This window comes from Hyalella azteca, unplaced genomic scaffold (genome assembly GCF_000764305.2).
Source record: "Hyalella azteca isolate HAZT.00-mixed unplaced genomic scaffold, Hazt_2.0.2 contig16202, whole genome shotgun sequence".
In the NCBI taxonomy this organism is placed as follows: Eukaryota; Metazoa; Arthropoda; class Malacostraca; order Amphipoda; family Hyalellidae; genus Hyalella; species Hyalella azteca.
This window is the reverse complement of record NW_025946029.1, coordinates 83064-103288: the sequence shown is the minus strand read 5'-3', so window position 1 is coordinate 103288 and position 20225 is coordinate 83064. Positions and strand designations below refer to the sequence as shown.

General features: G+C 37.2%; 1 protein-coding gene across 1 annotated transcript; it reads left to right on the top strand.

Moving 5' to 3' along the window:
• The first annotated feature begins 953 nt into the window (after window positions 1-953).
• On the top strand, window positions 954-11980 carry LOC108680688. Its single transcript, XM_018169569.2, has 6 exons — window positions 954-1087; window positions 6777-6870; window positions 7855-8068; window positions 9312-9445; window positions 10788-10851; window positions 11612-11980. Exons 3-6 carry the CDS (start codon window positions 7910-7912, stop codon window positions 11870-11872), a joined length of 618 nt encoding a protein of 205 aa, XP_018025058.1. The 5' UTR covers window positions 954-1087; window positions 6777-6870; window positions 7855-7909; the 3' UTR covers window positions 11873-11980.
• The last annotated feature ends 8245 nt before the right edge of the window (window positions 11981-20225 follow it).

The window sequence follows — 20225 nt, the reverse complement described above, 5'->3', positions numbered from 1 at the left end:
ACGGTCTTATGTCTTACGACGTCGCAGTGTCATGACACGCGATGTGCACATTATCTCAACACTCGCCAGCTGTAATTGCCATTTAGCAGCGTGTTCGAGAACTTGTTCACTTCTTACTAGTGAATAAAAGATGCCCTCGCCCAGGTCAAAGTTGCAAGTTATTTGTAAAACTCGATTTTTTCATTTCTTCAATTCTTTAATCCTAAGCAACCTGTTTTATTTTACAATGATGAATGTTCAATATATTGTTTCAATGATTAATTTTTCGTTATCGAAAACGCTTCTCTATATATCTAACTTTGGTGTCGATTCATATATATTATAAATAATTTTAATCATTTATTATAATTGTTAATATAATTAGTTTACATTAACGATATTTATTCTAAGTCGGGAATTTGAAGTCTTTAACATATATACATACGATGTTGTTCTCTACATCATACATACCAGATTACCTGACTTTTATTTACGAGACTTCGTTCTCTCATTCACACAAGCGATTTATACTTTCATCTATGCATGCGACGCCGTTTCCTCATTCATAATTGTAATTTAGTTCTCTCATTCACCCATTCGATTTAATTTTATCATTCATGCATGCTTTAACATTGTCAAGATTCCAAAAAACACGCGGGCTCACACGAAACGCTTCATAATGACCCTAAATTTCACACCAAAACTATATATGTAATTAAATTCACAAAATCAACGAGCATATTTAATGTGACATGTAATTTTTGTCGATATCCAGCTTTGCATAAATAATTTTTCGTAATATTGTTAATATATCAGAAATAACAGAAAATAGTGCCGTAGTTCATTGACCCTGAACAATGCCACGGCAATGCAACACAAAGAAACCCATGAAAACGTCTGAATTCAACAATACAATGCAACACACACAATACAATGCACAATGCAACAGCAATGCAACTTCGGCAGTCGTCGAGGCCGGGTTGAGGCGCTGGTGAGGCACACGTCAGTCAGCAGTCGTCGAGGCCGGGTTGAGGCGTTGGTGAGGCACACGTCAAGCAGCAGCTGGTCAGGTCGTCCACAGGCAGTTCGTGCTCGCTGAGAGGGCCTGGTGAGTGCGATGGTCATTCGTGGCCTGACTCAATTTCTTACGTTGTCTGAGGAAGCAAGCCGTAATAACTAGGCAGAGTTGCAACGATGCGCTGTTTAACCATTTTTAGCCTAATTATTCAATTTGACTGAATTTTCAAAATAATATACGTTTAAAAGTTAATTTTTAAAGACAACACTTCTAAAGAATCCAGTGTATCCAATGTTACAGATGTACAATGAATTTCTAATCTTATTTTCGAATAATGAAAAAATTAATTTTTAGATTTTTTCAGTATATAATTTTTTTTCAAATTTATTTATTCTGTTAATTGATTCATGCATTGCTTCCGACTTCACACACGTGTGCAAAATTTCAGATCAATTGGACTGGTAAAAGTGTGTCAAATATCAGTTATACGATTTGTAGCTGACAAAGTATTTTTTTTTTCAAATTTTTTAACATTGAAAAAAAAAGTTTTTAAAATCATTTATTTTGTTATTTGATTCATGCATTGTCTCCAACTTTACGCAAGTGTGCAAAATTTCAGTAGTAAAATTTCATAAGTAGAAGTGTGTCAAACTTCGATTATAAGATTTGTAGCATATAGACAGGAACAACAAGAAGTGAAGTTAAAGAGAAGTGTCGTAAAAATGTTGTAATAATGAGCTGATAAATGCTGTGAGAGATATGTGAAGTTAAATATGAAATATTCATTTGATAAATGAAATGAATATTTTGATTTCCGCGTTGACGCTAGGGAACGGTAATTACTTCAAGGTTTCGAGAGGTTACATATATTGGGATTTATATCCAGAATGAGTTTGAAGTCAATAAATTATGTTGCAAAATTGTGAAATTGAGCTTAGATCCCATCTCAATCCTGACCTACGGGACCAGAGGACGTGCTATCAAAACTCGCTCAAGTACACGTTACGGCCTTAGTACACATAGCGGCTTAAGTACACGTAGCGGTCGATTTCTAGTCTGTTATTTGTGGTTTTAGCGTGAAGCGCCGTCAGCGATTGGCTGACAAAGTTATGTACAATAACTATTTTCGATAATATGGCCCCTGACAGACGTCATACCCAAACCCATGTCTATACCGATACCCATAGTCAAAACCCCGATCTCATAACCTTAATTGAATCGATAGCAGCTTAAATTAGCCCGAGTATAGTTCACCTAAGATACTACTTATCCTTCTCTAATTAATTTATATTTTTAAAATAGTTTCCGGGGCAGAAACATAAGCGAATGTTAACCCGTTGCTCTATATATCTTGCAACTATATTTTTTATATAAAATCTTTTAAATGCATAAGCTGGATTAATTTCTAATCTTAGATTCATTTTTCTTATTTTGCTGAAAATCAGTAAATGGTTTAATTTTCATTATGATCTCAATTGTTTTGAGTCGTTCAGAGAACTCGTTTTGCATTCATGACACTTTTGCTACTCCATTCATGTTGACATCAAGCCTTATTTCAACTACATCAATAAATGCCTCTAAGTCAATTTGAATCTGTTCTTATGATGATGATGATACTTTTTGGTCAAGAGATTTAAAATTATTCATATGTTTTCGCAATTTTCATCTTACTTCAGTCATTTTTTGAGTTAATTTTTATCTAGATTCTGCAATTCATTTTTTACTTCTGGCATTTTCAGAGTTACTTTTTACAAAACTTTTCTCTAACTTCACTTCTTGTTTGTCTGTTTGTTTGTCTGTCTGTCTGTCTGCTACAAATCTTGTAATCGAAATTTAACACACTTCTACTTATCCTATCGATCTCAAATTTCGCACACTTGCATAAAGTTGGAGACAATGCATGAATCAAATGAGAAAATGAATAATTTTAAGAATAAAAACAATTTTTTTTCAATATTAAAATAATTTGAAAAAATAATTTTGTCTGCTACAAATCTTATAATCGATATTTAACACACTTTATTCTAGCTGTCCAATCTATCTGAAATTTTGTAGACTTGCGTAAAGTCGGAGACAATGCATGAATCAAGTGACAGAATAAATAATTTTGAAAATAATTTTATGTATTAAAAAAATTGAAAAATAATTTTTTTTAATATTCGAAAATAAAATTAGAATTTCATTGTACATCTGTAACATTGGAAACACTGGATTCGTTAGAAGTGTTGTCTTTAAAAAGTAATTTTTAAACGTATATTATTTATCTACATTTTCCACTTTTGATTTTCCATCAGGCATTTATTTCTCTCGGAAGTTTATACGCACTATAACACCGTTGCTTACAATGTGAGACAACACTTTATCGATCATTTCCGAATCCTTTAATTGAACACCTGAAACGTATACAAATTTTTCGTCCGCATTTTTTTAAATGTAACATCATTTTATCTTAATTGGATAGGAGATATTTTCAAGTCTCCGGTTATTAAAATTTTTTCAACGTTTAAAGTATCAAAGCCATTTGTCCTTGACGATTTTCAGTAAATGTAAAAATTTGTTCAAAGGGATTTCACATTTAGTGTTTTTTTCGCATTATCAATATTAGATGATTGATAAACTCTCATTTTATATAGCAAAAATAATATATATGCGGAGAAAACTTTTTAATCAACTTAATGTTTGTTCAACTTCCAGGATCTAAGATAGATCATCAAATATGTTCCATTTGATTAACAATTTGCCTTTATTCTTTTTAAAAGTATAAATTTTATTAACATTACTGTCATATTTTCGGATAATTCTTATTCGTAAAAACTACATATTACTTCTTCACCATTCATGTATTTTATTTAATTTATGTGTTACTGGCTTCTTATCTAATAGTTTAGAAATGACAAATAAATCGCGGGAGAAATTAGGATCATATCTTTTACTAAATTCCTATACGTTTTTACTAATTATGACACGATTTCTTATCTCGAACTTCGGCTTTCTTACAACCTTTTGTATATCGAGGAATAAATTCACACAGGCTATTTTTCTGTTCTGCTCTAAGTAAGCTTCACGAAGAGTTACTTTTTATTGATCAATGATAACTATTATTAAAATTTTCAACTAAATCTTGTAAAATATCTACACACTTTTTCGCCATGAAGTAAACTGGATTAGAAGTGTTCACTTAAATCTCTCAACAATTTCAGCTTTAGTTTGATTTTCAAAAGCAGATCATTTAACTTACAACTTTTTGAACAACTCTTGCGTTGGTTGAGCAATCCATTTCAAATGTTTTATCTGTTTGAATTTTATAGGGTATTCGTTCAGTAAAAAACTACTGGAAGGAATTTTTAATATGTAATCTAGGCTTTTCAAGTTTAGGAACTGCCCATGCATGTTTACTGAAGATTTCAATCACAGTTAGAATGTTGTTTTATAACTTGATCTGAATACTTCTACATATCAACTAAATTTGTGTGCCATCATCGATCTTACTTACTTTCACTCTTCTTGNGGCCCTAGCCAGGCCGAGAAGCGCTGCCACAATATTGCGCTGCTGTGGACATTCCTGCGCTGTTGACCACCCTGGCGTTGCGCTGGGGCGAGCGTTGGCACAGGAAAGTTCACCCGCGGCTGGCTTCCAGACTGCGGCGATTTCTGACTGGGTAGGATCTAACGCCTTTTCAGCTGCTTTTTTCCTCAGTACATCGTCAGACTTGTTTCTTTCTTTGGCTTTTGTCTATGCTACTATACAAAATACTACTATACAGTACTACGGAAAATATCATGCTCTCTACAAGCTCTATCCCTTAACACCTGAAACAAATACAACTTTTTAATTCACATAATTTTTAACTGCAGCATAATTTTTCTCGATTGGGTAGGAGATATTTGCAGGTCATAAATTATTCAAATAATTTTTTTAATGATATAAGAAATAACCGAGACTTGTTTGACACACTGAATTATCAAAAGATCATTTCCTATATTCAGCTGAAAACTAAAAAAGTAAAATGAAAGATGAAACTAGAGGTTTGCCAATGTCATGAAAAGAAAAGGAGAAATGTCATTGAAAGGAAAACAGCCATGGCCGAATATTGAATTTTGAAAGAGCATTGAATAAGGAGACTATATATAAAACAATGTATAATATCTAAAGTAATAGCCATGAATTGTATACAAAAGAGATAAGTAAGATTCTCTTTCGGCGCTAATTTCGCTCCGGCAACCGGAACCTAAAGCGGACATAGAGCTTCTAATTTACACCGCAAAAAGAATTTGGGGCGACCCTGAGCCAGCGGCTGACAGGCATCCAAATTTTGATAGGGACAGTACTACGGAAAATATCATGCTCTCTAAAAGCTCTATATCCATTAAAACCTGAAACAAATACAACTTTTTCGTCCACATAATTTTTATTTGCAGCATCATTTTTCTCAATTGGTAAGGAGATACTTGCAAGCCACATATAATTAAAATAATTTTTTCGTATCTAATTACTTTCAAGATACTAGAAATAATCGAGACTTGTTTGACACATTGAATTATCAAAAGATCATTTCCTATATTCAGCTGAAAACCAAAAAAGTAAAATGAAAGATTAAACTACCGGTTTGCCAATATCATGAGAATATAAAGAGAAATGTCATTGAAAGGAAAACAGCCATGGCCGAATATTGAATTTTGAAAGAGCATTGAATAAGGGGACTATATATAAAACAATGTATAATATCCAAAGTAATAGCCATGAATTGTATACAAAAGAGATAAGTAAGATTACACTGTTTGGCGACGATGATAAAAGTCATATATTAGTGACGTAATTATTGCAGTTGTTGAATGCTAAATATGTGTGACAACTGATTAATGCACAATGCAAAAATTTGTATCAATTATTAATTCTTGTATCGAGGCGTCTTGTGAAGAAAATACATGCGTGATAAAATTTCTTACAACAATGAAGACCTAATAACAGATGGGCAACCTTATTATATTCATGAAATAATAATTCTTAATAAAATCTATCATGATATTCACCATCTCTCCATTGAAATGAATCAGCTAATAATTCAAGTAAATATTTTAAAACGAAACATTGGAAAGTAATTGCAGAATAAATTTCTTTTTAAATGCTGCTAAAGGCGAGGGACGATAAAGAAAACAAACAGAGGAATCATTTTGCATTTCCATCTGCAAATTTGAGGTATCTCGTAATTAGGAAATCGAACTGTGAAAAAACATCGTTACTACTGAAGTTGTTTGCGGAGACCTTTTTGATTTTACCATATATTTTCTTTATACCATGTCAACCCATCAACTTTAATACATAAGTTGTCGAAGAACGAATTCGTTAGAGGAAATAAGAAATTTAAAATCAATGGTTTTCTTACGAAAACTATTAGTAATGGTGATAATTATATTGAAAATTATCCTATAATACGAAAAAGAAAACAGAGCAATTGAATATTTCGAGAATATTGCTTCTGTATATGACCCAAGCGATATATATCATTGAAAAAATTCTTCATTTTCGTATGAAATTACGATCGGAAAGAATAAAAAACGTGCTGGTTATTATGAGATAACCCCAATGCTACCACCATAAATGTTGGCTCTACCTTTCTATGGTACTAAGGTAGAGCCTATGGCTCTACCTTTATTTTTGATTTTTGAAATTATGGCTCAACCTTTCTTCTCAAGCATACTTAGGTTTTATTCCCATTTTATCAACTGTCAATCTTAGAAATATTATCAACGTAAATGTTTTATTTGCATTTATTTACAGATAATCTGAATCCTACATCTACTGACAGCATCTGGTCAGGTTGTGGCAGCTAGTATTAACGGACACAACCAGCCACTCATCGTTTAAAAGGCAAGTAAGTTTAGGAACGAGGCAGGTATTAGCTGTCGCTATTTTCTCATCTGCCGCTGCCTGATCGAGTGTCTTTAGAGATTGCAAAAATAAGTTTACGGGTAATTTTAGGCTCCGTCAATATTATTTCGCATAGCATACACCCTAATTTCATTACCGAAGATCACTACTGGATCGAAAAAACTAGCTTCAAAACGAGTGTTATCAGTTGACAGTATTATAGTCAGATGACAGTAGAAGTTAGAAACTCATTACTAATAAATTCTGCTGAATGTGAAGTCTTTCACGTTCACAATTGAATTTTCAATCACAAATATGTAGCCACATTCACAATAGAATTTTCCATCACAATATGTAGTAAGTAATATTTAGAAAGAAGTAAAAACTTGTACAACCGTCTATGATGAATGTTTTCCCAAAGAACGTCGAGGCAAAAAAAGATTCACCAAAATTCAAAACTTATCAAATACTTAATTGGTCAGTCATAAAAATTAACACAAACTTGGTTATGTGCAAACTGTTACTTAATAATATTTTTTAGTGACCTTCATTCTCGGCTAAGTAAGCCCACCGTTGTTCACGTGCCCATGCAGCTACTCGCCCCTCACCGGCGCCATGAAACAAAGATATATGTTTATATGCGTTTCTGTTGTGAAAACAGAAATGTTTGTCCTTATTTGCCGCTGTTCGCTACTCGCTGATGAAGCGATGAGTGTCCCACTACACGAGGCAAGTAGCCCGGAAATTACTACCGACCCAATTTTGCTTCGCGTTCGAGGCAAAACGATGTACTTTCGCACTAACCTTGATGTAAATTGATGTACTAACCTGATGAAACGATGTACTAACCTTATATTGAGAATATTTCTTCAAACCAAGACGTGTGTAATTAGTTCCATTTCATTCAACTTTATGCCAGGTACTAATATCAAGTAATTAAATTTATATCGGTGTAAATGAACCAAAAATTTGTTGTGTTTTAATATAGGTTCCAGATACATCTTGAGACGAACAGCTGGGTCCAGTGTACGGAGAAGTTCAGGATGGCCGTCGGCGAACTGATCCTCTACGGACTGGTAACCAACTTGACTTTTCCAATCTGGATTGTGCAAGATGGGGCGGGTGTGGCGTCGCAGGTGGCGTGTGCGGCTCGTTGCCATCAACACTATGCCTGTGGAGGATTCAAATGGAACTCTACTTCAGTGAGTAATTTGAGATAATTTTTCTAGCTGTTGACAGAATAAGTTTATCAACGTACGCTCTAAACTTGCGGCCATTTAGAGGCGCAAATTGGAACTGCTGGACGACAGTGAGTAATTTTCTTCATGAAGCTCGAGCACAATCAGGTAAAAATCGATTTGTGATCCACAGAAGTCAGAAAGCGACCGTCAGATTTAGTTACTTTACAATCGGGAAATGACAAACTATTGTTGGTTTCAATCATAGTAAATGTCATCGATTTCACCACAGTAAATTTCGTCGATGAGTGTCTCAATTTGAGATAATGGATCTTGTTAAGAATAAGCACCCCAGATGTTACTGGGGTGCGTATTCGTAACAAGCTTAATGGAATGAATGATACAAACAAATTAGGTAGGTATTAATTGTGTAATTACCTAATAACCTAAAATACTACCTAATTAGGTAATTAGGTATTACTCTAGCTGAATTCTTGTTCAGAAGGGGAAGAATAACTTCTTGAATTACGTTATGAGCCATTCTTGGAAGGGAGGATTGACAATGTTATTCTTCAAAGGTTTTATACTGGGGTACGTTTTAATAACAAGGATATACTAGGGTACGTTTTCTTAACAAGGTCATACTGGGTGCTTATTCTTAACAAGATCCGAGATAATTGAACCTGCATGATAGGAATGCATGAAGATTGGGCAAGTGTCATCAACATACCAATTGTAAAAAACATACTTGTTGGCAAGTCTAATAAATGGAGCACTGGGGTCACGTTTAGAAATATTGCGGATCGTATTGGGTCGATTTTCTGTGGTTAAACTCTATGCGTCTGAGGTCTTGAGCGGTCAGGTTGTCTTAGTTGGGGTGGTTTGAGGGCTGATGCTGGCTGGAGATGACTGTGAGGATGAAGGTAGACGAGGTCGTGAAGAAGGGTTAGTTCCTTAGCCCTGTGGGAATATGCCCGTAGGTTTCGGGCGTGAGAGGGAAGGGCATGGGGACAGATGGAGGAGAGGAAGAGAAAACACAGATAATCTGGTTGTAGTGCAGTCGTATATACAAACGAATGTCGGAAGCAGAGGCACAGACAAGGATAAGTTATACCTTCCTGGTAAAATTCTCTGGCTTCTGAGAGGTTACTTTTTCTGTAGGCTTAAAGCGAGAGTACTATCACGAATCTTCTTTGCATTTATTACGAATCTTTGCGACCACGAATCAAAATGGTGCTCGTCAAATGCTTCCCCATTGCTACCGCAGTGCCGCCTGGTGGTGCACCTTTCAGTGCCTGGTGCCGTGCAGCGCACGTTGCCGAGCGTGTTCAGACTCAACTCGTACAGGACGAACTACATCCTGAACGAATTACCTCCTCCGTCAGGGGCCGTCGGTCCCCCGTGAGTTCAGCTGATTGTAGACTTTTTTAATATAAGCTACAACAGAATTGTACATATGAGCAAAATGTAAGTATATTTGGACGATTTTTTAGCTACCACTAATCGAGTGAATTAATAACACAAGGCTATTAATACGCAAATAGAGTCTTTTGTTCATTTTTTATTCCGCAAGAGCTTTCATTTTACACATTTATACTTAAGAATGTAATTCTTCAACCCCCCTTGCAGCAAAAGACATGCACTGTATGTTCAGTTTGCATAAAAAGCGAATCGAAAAATCGAGTAATCGAATGCCCAACCAAACAATCGAGAGCGGGGCGCCGGTATATAGTTACGTGGATGCGTAATGGGCCAGAATCCCCAACATGATGGTAGCCATGTCTTCACTTAAACGGCGACTCTTTCTTGGGCTCATTGACAAAGTCATTGATTTCTTGAACAAATTATTACGATGCCCTGTGTCCTTGCGTACTAATTTTATCAACAAATTGACACGATTCAGCGAGGAAGAAATGGGCAAACTGAAGAGAAATGCATTGTAAAGACCTTCAACATCAAACGTAAGCGCATACATTTTAGGACTTTCAACACCAAACGTAAGTGCATACATTTCAGACCTTCAACATCAAACGTAAGTGCATAAATTTCAAAGACCTTCAACATCAAATCTAAGTGCATACATTTCAAAGACCTTCGTCATCTAAGGTATGTGGATATATTTAAAAGACCTTTATTACCTATAGTAAGTGGATACATTTCAAAGGCCTTCAACATCTATGGTAAGTGGATACATTTCAAAGACCAAGATCAAACGTTAGAGGATACATTTCAAAGACCTTTATTACCTAAGGTAAGTGGATACATTTCAAATAGGCTTTCAAAATAACTTAAGCGGATACATTTCATAGACCTTCAACAATTACGGTAAGTGATAAATTAAAAATTTCTCGAAATTTAACTAAAACGATTCAATCTCGAAGACCTTTAACTTAAAAAATTTCTTGTCTGTCTGGCGATGCTTCGTTGTGGTATTTCAGGAAGGACACTAAACAAAATTTAAGCAAAAAGTTATCTACGCATACTTGTTTGTTCGATGTTATCACGTAAGCTGACGTCAAGGTTGACTTGACGTCAGCTTCTACTCAGATAAGACTTCTACTTCTTCTATACATAATAATAAACTATAGAAGTTTATTATAAACTTCTACTCAGGTAGGAGTCAATCAATTGCTAGGAAGGATCTTGAAATTTTTCTCGTGATGGTGGTCAAAGACCATTAATCATTATTCAAGGTTAAGAATAATAATTTGTACCATTTATTAACAATAAATTTAATTTGCAGAGATGCACTGAACAAATGTCAGAACAAAGGCATGGATCTGTTGCCATACCCCGCCACCTTGAAAGTGAGTCCCTAAGTCAGGCTTTGTGTACCAATAATAATCTGATGTCTCGGGTGTTTGAAGTCATGGATGCTCTACCTAATAACCAGAATTGAAAAATGCGCGGGAAATGGACATTATTCACAATAATATCAAGGATCAATCAACAACTGTTTCCGAAGTATAGAAACCTGCGCATAGTAAAAGGGCTGCCTGGCTTCAACTGGGTCTTCTCGGAGGATATCCATTCCATGGATTCACACGATTAACGAAATTTTTTTAATAACGGGTTGTATTTGGGATAAAGAAATTCATGAACTGATATTTTACCCTCAATGCCTATAAAAATATGCCGTAATATATCCCAACGAACTGTATAACCATATGCAGACATAAATATAAATTCTGGCTCATTAGAACCAAGGAAGTCGACGTTTTGCAACTCGACGGTGCAAAACGTCGAGTCCTTTAAAATTTTTCGGCGAAATCGTAACTCATAAACCAACCTGATAAATGCACCTTTTTGTTGAATAGCGCCACTCCGTCCCGCTCATTCACCGTCGTGAATGAGCGACATTCAGTTATTCAGTTAGACGACACATGGTTTCAGTAACAGCTGCTTCTTTGCGTATCTTACACGACTTTGTGCACCTTTAAGCGATATATTTGGGAGTCAACCGTTTTAGTAGTCAACTCGCTTTCTAGAACGAATGGACGTCGATTTAGAGCGGTCCCATTCACAGTAAAAATGACGTAAATCTAATTAAATTCTTACCAATTTCAGGACAGGGCAAGTTTGTCCATCCGGCAGACGGAGCGCTTCTACGTAGACATGAAACGAGCCCCAAGCGGCAAGTACGTAACCTTGAGCTCCGGAGATCCGGTGCCCAACTCGGCCATCTTCGAGTGGGGGCCTAACAATCCTGCCTACGGCAGCAATCTGTGCATTGGACTTGGCCGCCCTGAATTCGTGTACTTCGACTTCGACTGCAGTAACACCTCTCCCATCACTGGAGTCATGTGCGTGTACCGTGCATTACAGTAATCAGCGTACTATGTTGAACTGATGGTTGAATTATGTAAGGTTAACCCACGAGAAATTCCGTCTCTGAGTTCAGCTTTCTTGTTACGTCACTGAGATCAAGAAACATAAACAATCTCGTTATTCCCATGACCGATTGGTTGACTGGTTTGATTGCATTTCGGTGATTGGTTAATGCCTGTGACGTCACTGAGGTCAGTGACGTCACAGGAGCGAACAACTAATTATATCCGCAAAAATGAGCTTCTCATGGGTCAACCTTATACTAGTTTAACCATAATTCAGTATCAGTCGGTGTCAGCCAGTCAGTGTCAGTCAGTAAAAAAACAGCGGATGATCAGCACAATCAATACAATTAATTACACAACAATAATCCTGCAATTAATCCTACTTCAGCCAAACTACTTTAGCCATTATAATACAGTACTACTCAACCATGGCTGAACTGACTCGAGGAAAGTTGTCTGTGATTAAATTTCGTCAGAACTATTACGTCACAATATTGACTGGAAATAGTGTTCTTTGTGTGGACTATTTGCATTTATTTTTCTTCATATTATACGCCAATCGTTATTAGCCTCTATTGGCACTAAATTCAGAGTTTGTGTCAGCAGTGAATATGCTTTTACATATTATGTGTGTGTATTGGACATGTGTTTTTAATATTTTTTTAGTTTATTACTTTGCTCCGGTAACTTTTCCAGCTAAAAATCTCTGTAATATGGTTCCGTGTTTCATCCAAAACAAAAGTCGGCGACTATTTTGAGTGATATTACATTATTATTAATTTTACATTAATTCGTATTTACGTCGACCCTTTTTATGTGCACACACATCATTTTCGGTGAGAAAACTTCACATTATTATTGACATTTCTCATGATAAACAAAAACTAAAGCCAAACCTATGTTGTTCCCTACTAGATTTTTGAAGATGCTAAACATGCGCTTTCGTCAAGAAATGAGAATAACAAATTAGCGAATTTGTTTTTTATACATAAACATTAGAAAAATTTCTGTTAGCTATAATCTCTGTTTGGTCATGAATCTCGATGTGTGAAGGTTGATGTTTATCTTTGTAGCAGCACTGCATTTATTTTAATGAGGGTACATAGATGAAATGCCAGGAATTACATAGCTTACCCATCACTGCTTCTGATTCCTGAGTAATCATTTATAATAAGTATTCATGAGCACCACGTTTGAGCCTGACTTACATGGACTCGTTTTCTTTGTACGTAGTGCCTGAAAATAATCTATAGGTTATAATAATATAATTATAAGTTTCTCTTCACTTTTCTATAACTTCACGATCACATCACAACAGAACATTGGTCATGTTAGAACTAAGTCTCCAGTACTGCACGCATGGCTACTTTACTGCGATTTGCTTTGCTTTCTGAGCTTGCATTTCAAGCGTAGCTCTTCTTGGTCTGCGTAATAAACAATATAATGAGTATTAAGGGATATGCTAAATTTTGGGCTGTTATGCAGGGTCTACCGGATCTCAGTTCTCAATCCCGGTGTTCGCAATCAGGTATACATTGTGGCAGCTCTACTTTATGGCACTTTTTGGCAGCTCTACTTTGTGGCACTTTGTGGCAGCTTTATTTTGTGGCAGCTTTAAATTGTGGCAGCTCTACTTTGTTGCAGCTTTACTTTGTGGCAGGTCATTCATTAAATTTCGGGTTCAACAACAAGCAGTCATTAAATCAGTGTGCAATACATTGGTTTTATTCTCCTGAAAGATGTCGAAGTAAACCGAAATATTGTCTACTTAAGTGAGAGGAAGACTCACTAGAATTTTTATTTACGCTTTTCGAACCATGTGCAACTTTTGGTTTTAAAAACATGTGAACACATCCAGGAAATCGATGTGAGTACAATTATATTGAAATATTATTGATCAATATTACTGACGGCGCCTTAGTGACAGGAGGAGAGTGAAAAATTCCTTTAGTTCGAAGTGGGGAAGGAAAAGAGTTCCAAGCCACAGAATTGTGGCAACGTATTTGAGTTTAATTGAACCGCAAGTAAACTCAAGTTTTTATAACCCCCCTGGAAGACGGGGCAAGGAAGACGGAGGATGTTTTTGAACCTGGTAGTAATCGGGTTCAAGAATCGTTTCTCCGTACACACTGCACTGTTAGAAAAACCACCGAAAAAACGTTCCCACCGGCGTTACAGTGGCCAGTAACTTACCGTTAAATTAAACGCTGGGAACGTTTCCAGGGAGAAAACGGTTTGCCTGTTCATGTATTAATATAAACTGTTCGAAAAATACCCGTAAAAAACGTTCCCAGTGGCGTTACAGTAACCAGTTACTTACCGTAAAATCAAACGATGGAATGTTTTCCGCACGAAAACGGTACGCTTGTTCTTGTACTTATACGGTTTCCTACAGTTTAATCCAGAATATTGGAAGGTTGCTTAGCGAATATTGGAAGGTTGCCTTCCAGGTTGCTTAGCTAAGCAGCAATTAGAGTCGTATAATACATCACAACAAAATTATAAAGGTCAATCATCACAAGCGTATTTCATGGAAAGAAAAATTACCGATATGACAAAAAGAAATCAAGTAGCTAATGCGTTGTCGTTTTAGGACCAACGTCCATCATGAAAGGAAACAAGAAATAGAACGCAAGTAGTTCTCCCTAAATAAAACCTTAGCCCTGGCCGCATCTGAGAACCACAGTCATGTATAGGCAGCTTTGGATTGGACGCACATGAAAAATTCCGTTATATAAGAACGTGTCTTTCGACGAGCGAGGGTGAAGAATCCGATAAGAAAATGGTGGAATGCCTAAAATAAATCGGCTGAGAATCACTCAACCACCCTTTTTCTCAAGTTTAAGCTAAATCAGATGTGTGATACTCATTTGTCATGCAACAGAATCCTAGTAATTTTGTCATAACTCTGAATAAAGGTGCATGCACGTACTTTGTTGAACTTTATTTTCATTGCACTGATAATCCCAACCCAAATTCTACATTAGAGGTTAGATATCTCGAAATATAAGTTTTAGAGACAAAATTGACATCGCGTGCATTTATTATCCCTCGAAAGCGGTTATGTAAAGCCGAATTCTACAAGAAGAATAGAATTATACAAGAAGAATACAGCGCGTGAAATTAGCTGTGGAACACGGATCTTCAGTCTTCAATCCCAGCTCTCCACTCGTGGTCGGAAACAGCCGCTGTAAACTTCAGCACCTTCGGATACACGGCGCTATGACGTCTTTGCGCAGTGGGCTTCGGATTCAAGCCCGCAAAGTACCTGCAAAAAGTACTTACATGAGTCCACAATCACCATAGTGATAATAGCTGATAGATACCTCAGTCGCAAATAAAGGCTAATAATCAACTTTAGGGCATGAATAGCTGAGGCCTCAATGTAAGGAATAGCTGAGGGCTCAATGTAAGGAATAGCTGAGGCCTCAATGTAAGGAATAGCTGAGGCCTCAATGTAAGGAATAGCTGAAGCCTCAATGTAAATCATCAGCCCCTTTCAACAACTCTCCCATCATAAAGGGTAAGTGCGGGCATGGCACTGCACCGACGTTCGAATAGAGTTAATGAGCATACCTATGCATGAGAAGTACTTCTGCGCGATGAAACCAAACGCTTGATGGGTTTTTAAATATTTTATTAAATTTTGGTAAAAATCAGAAATCGTAAAATTTACTTTAAAATCTAAATGATAATATTGGGTCATACCATAAATTGGGTCAAGAAAATATTCGACCTGCATTTTTAGGCGAAGCTGTAAATGTAAAGTGATAAACTGTCAAGGTATGTAGAGGAATCACGAACCTCTGCAGGAATTCCCGAGTAGCGCAGGCTGCACGCGGGTATGCATAGTTGAAAACGTAGTAGGACGCGAAGAGCGTCGTCAGACTGTCAAGGAGGGACGGCACTTTGCACACGACTTGCTGATTGAAAGCAAGCACGGCTCTGCGAGCTTGCACTGGTGATGGCCTTGATGAAGGAAAATGAGATCATCGTAAATAATTCAATTCAAAGTACGGAATACTACAGAAATTATCAAATCTTAATTTCTCTCATAGGTCGACTTATTTTGAGGGAACAAATACGACAATTTTGCGGAATATCTTGCAATTAACCATGTATAAAAATAGAAAAATTATTTGAACTATTCAAAGTAAGACATCTCACCAAAAACATAGAGCATAGGTCGTGTGGTCTCTTGCAATGACCCTCATGGAAGAATCAGCTCCTGCAGAGAGGAATTCGTTGGTTATGGCAGAAAAAAATGTATTTGTCAGCTCTCTAAATATAAGTTACAAAACCTTAGTGATCCTTAAATATTCATGCGGGTAAATGAAGAAGTGAGAGTTATATATGTAAATCATTTTTCGACGTAGAGGGATGATTCTGGTACCGTTGGATGCGTCAAAAAGTAAGCTTTAAGATGAGCACAAAAACCGGAAAACGCCATAACTGAAAATTTTAGGGTAGCGGGTCCCCTTAATACCTCCAAGGTATGATCCATCGTAACATCTTGTAATGTTCTTGGTGCCTAGCATTTCTTTATAAATGGCAAGACTTTTTTGGGAATCTTCGCTCGTAGCAAAATTTATAAGGCGGCCACTGAACGCTATGATTTTGGCTTTGATAGTCGCATTAAGGGAAACCCTGGTTAATTTTTCAAAGTGAAACAAATTTTCCGAACCATTTTTCAGCATCGGCCAATCACTCAGAACAGCTGGAGCTGTTTCGGAGCTAAAATAGTCTCTTTGGAGCTACAAAATTGTCGACATAAACTCGGCCAGATTTGAACCGTCGATGAATGCGTCTCTCGTTGCAGCTGCAGCCAGCCTTTCTTCATTGGTTAACTTAGGTTTCCAGTTAACACAGCCGTAAGCGTCTCGTTCTGCGTCAAGAGGAAGGATAACTTACGAAGAATCCTTCTAATTTTGAAGAGGGTTCTCACTTATCCTGCCAAAATTGTCGTTCCTGTTAATTAGCTGACTGAGAAAAGTGTCGTAGCCGGAACCAATCACGTTTTCATCCATGTGGTCATTTATGGTCTCTAGCTGGGTATAATGCAATAATGCATGCATGCGAGAGGCGATGATACTCATGTTCCTTCTTTATTGTTTTTTTCATTACTTTGTGAATTTGTGATGAGACGTGACGATCTAATGTTCTCCTTTTTTCCGTAGATGATCCACTGCCGTCACCGCTTGAACTGTAGGCTTAGAATCTGGTTCAGCAGAAACAAAAGTGTGTGACCATTATTTAATTGTAATATTAATATATAATGTTGGAATCTGACAATATTTAGTTGCAATATTAATATATAATGTAAATTAGAGGAAATTCGAAATATTTGAATATTTTGCAAGTCAATTTGTTTCTAGTCAGGATAGCTTAAAAGGAAGCTAGCTATACAATACAGCTAGGAAGTGCCTAGCTGTATCTCGCTCTGGTCGTCCATGAACGTTGGGGTCAGAATGTACTTTAAACTTTTCAAATAATCGAGATGATGAGAATTGCTTACGGTCAGTGAAGGCATTTTTAACTCTTAATTCTAATCAAATTATCAAAAATTACATCCTTGATATTAAATCCTCATCAATATTCATTGTTATTCGAAAAATGTTGAGTAGTGTTTCACTTTTCCATTTTTTGCTGTCGACAAGCAGTTCGTACTCGTGGGCCGTGGCAGGGGTCAGTTGAGTAGGTGGCGTAGTTAGCAGCTTGACCAGATGGTAGTTAGCAGCTTGACCAGATCGTCGTTAGCAGCTTGACCAGATCGTAGTTATAGCAGCTTGACTGGATCGCACGCTTCAGTCAGTAGCTTGTCCAGATCGTCGACAAGCAGTTCGTACTTTTGGGCCGTTGCAGGGGTCAGAGGCCATAATTTCAAAACTCGCTAAGTGAACGTATGTAAGTACTTACGTTATATTTTCTTGTCTATGATTGGTGGATTTTGCTTGAAAGGCCGTCAATGATTGGCTGTGAACTTACGATCTCTTAACTTTTTTTGAAAGTATAGGCTCAGGTGAGCAGGATACAGGAGCTATTCGTTAACGAAGGCTGAGAAAAAAATCATAACATGTACTGGAGGTTTTTTGTGCACAGTTTTGTGATTTCTATATTCAACTATAGAGATCCTGTCTCTTATACACATCTAGATGTGTATAAGAGACAGGAGCCAACATAGCTCCCACATGACAAAACCATGTGCCAGCCACATATTGGCTACATGGTTGTCTTTAATTGGCCCAACATGGTTTTATTCATGGGCCTATATATCCATCTTACGTCATAACCATCTCCATTTTGGGTTGCTTCCACATGACAGCTGCATGCTGGTCCCAGCTGGTTTCTATCGAGGGCCCACGCGTCAAAAACATGGGTTTACCATGTACGAGGCGTGTCCGTAAAATAAGTTCCACGAGCTGCCGCTGGCGCTAGGATCGTTTCTATGCGCGGCTAGGCCACAGAGGAAGGCTTGTTGACTCCCCAACTTAAATCTCTTAGCAAGCCAGCGTCCCGGCGATGTTTATTCTTGCCTCAGCAGGCGTCTGCGCTGGAACTTTTTCGGTGTCTCCTTGTACCTGTCTCTTATACACATCTAGATGTGTATAAGAGACAGGGCTTAGGTGGCCGTAAGAAGTTTTGAGCAGCGACACTGATTGTGAAGTTCTGAGCCGCGGCTCTGCTCGTGAAGTTCTGAGCCGAAATCTCTGCTCATGAAGTTCTGAGCCACGACTCTGTTCATGAAATTCTGAGCCACGACTCTGCTCGTGAAGTTCTGAGTCGCGACTCTACTCATGAAGTTCTGAGCCACGACTCTGCTCATGAAGTTCTGAGCTACGACTCTGCTCATGAAGTTCTGAGCCACGACTTTGAAAATTATTCCCTGACGTGACTGCATATGAAGTTCTGAAGCGTAAAAATCAAGTTCTGATTTCTCGGATTGTTTCAAGGTTCTAAGTTCAGTCACGCAACTGAAATATGTACTTGGTTAGAAGTTCAGTCCCTCCATGGATTAGATACCCAATTATAGTGTCTATAATTATGGGTATCTTGAACCAAGCCTTATTGGAAGTAGTGGCAAAGTTGTCCTGAACTTAGGTCAAGCTGTGAATTAGTTATCGATTTAATCAAGAGAACGATTTCAAGAGCCAGATGGAAGTTATACTTGCTTCAAGACTGCGACACAAAGCTAAAGAGACCAGACCTTAATTCAGCCTCGTTCAGCCAGACCTGGCTGAATTCTTAAATTAAGGTCTTAATTCAGCCAGATCTGGAGACCTTAAATTCAGCCTCGTTCGGAACAAGCCAACCTTATTGTGAACAAATTTTACTTCAGCGCTACTGCCACCAGAAGAGGGCAGTTTACAGCGTTTTCAACGGAATTTCTCAATAAATGGAACCTTACGAAGCATACAAGATATTTTTGGACGCGCAGTTGCTGCTTCCTGTTAATTTTTCTTGTTCCGAGTTCGTTAAAAAAATAAACTGGTAAATTAAAATTCGACTGCGTAAATCCTTACAATTTATTGTTTCTTATTTATCATAATTAATTTTTCTTTATATATTATTAATATCTTCATCATATTTTTATTAAAATGTTTAATCAGAGTTTGGGGTTGGATGGGCATTAGACCATTCAACCCCAATTAGACCATCCAATTTTTTAGCTATCTAATCTTGTTTTATGACGTTTTTGAAATTATTAATTGAAAATAATTCCGCGTTGAGGTCGGCTATTTCGTTCCCTTATTCATACATGTGATAACATCAAATTTGCTTTTATTTAAGTATGAATTCAGAATGAATAATTTCTGAAATAAAAAAAATATAACTCAGTACTCACTGCAGTGAGTGACAGAGAGCGCATTTTCTCGTCGACAAAAACGTGAAGTCACGGACAGACAGACGGACGGACATGGCGAGCACAATAGAGCCTTTTTTTCCATAAATTAGAAAATGCGATAAAAACTACTTTATTAATGATAGACCCTGGACGGCGCTACCTCCATGGAGGTTTCAACGCACGAGTTTCGATGATCCCTAGCTATGACAACGGCAACGAGCCCCGTCTTTTGTTGTGACAACTAGTGGGGCGCACGTCAGCTTCTGGCGGCTGGTGAGGCACGCTTCAGTCAGTAGCTTGGCCAGATCGTCGACAAGCAGTTCGTACTTGTGGGCCGTGGCAGGGGTCAGAGGCCATACTTTCAAAAATCGCTTAGTGAACGTATGTAAGTACTTACGCTCTATTTTTTTTGTTTATGATTGGTGGATTTCGCTTGAAAGGCCGTCAATGATTGGCTGATGAACTTACGATCTCTCAACATTTTTTTTAAGTATAGGCCCTACAG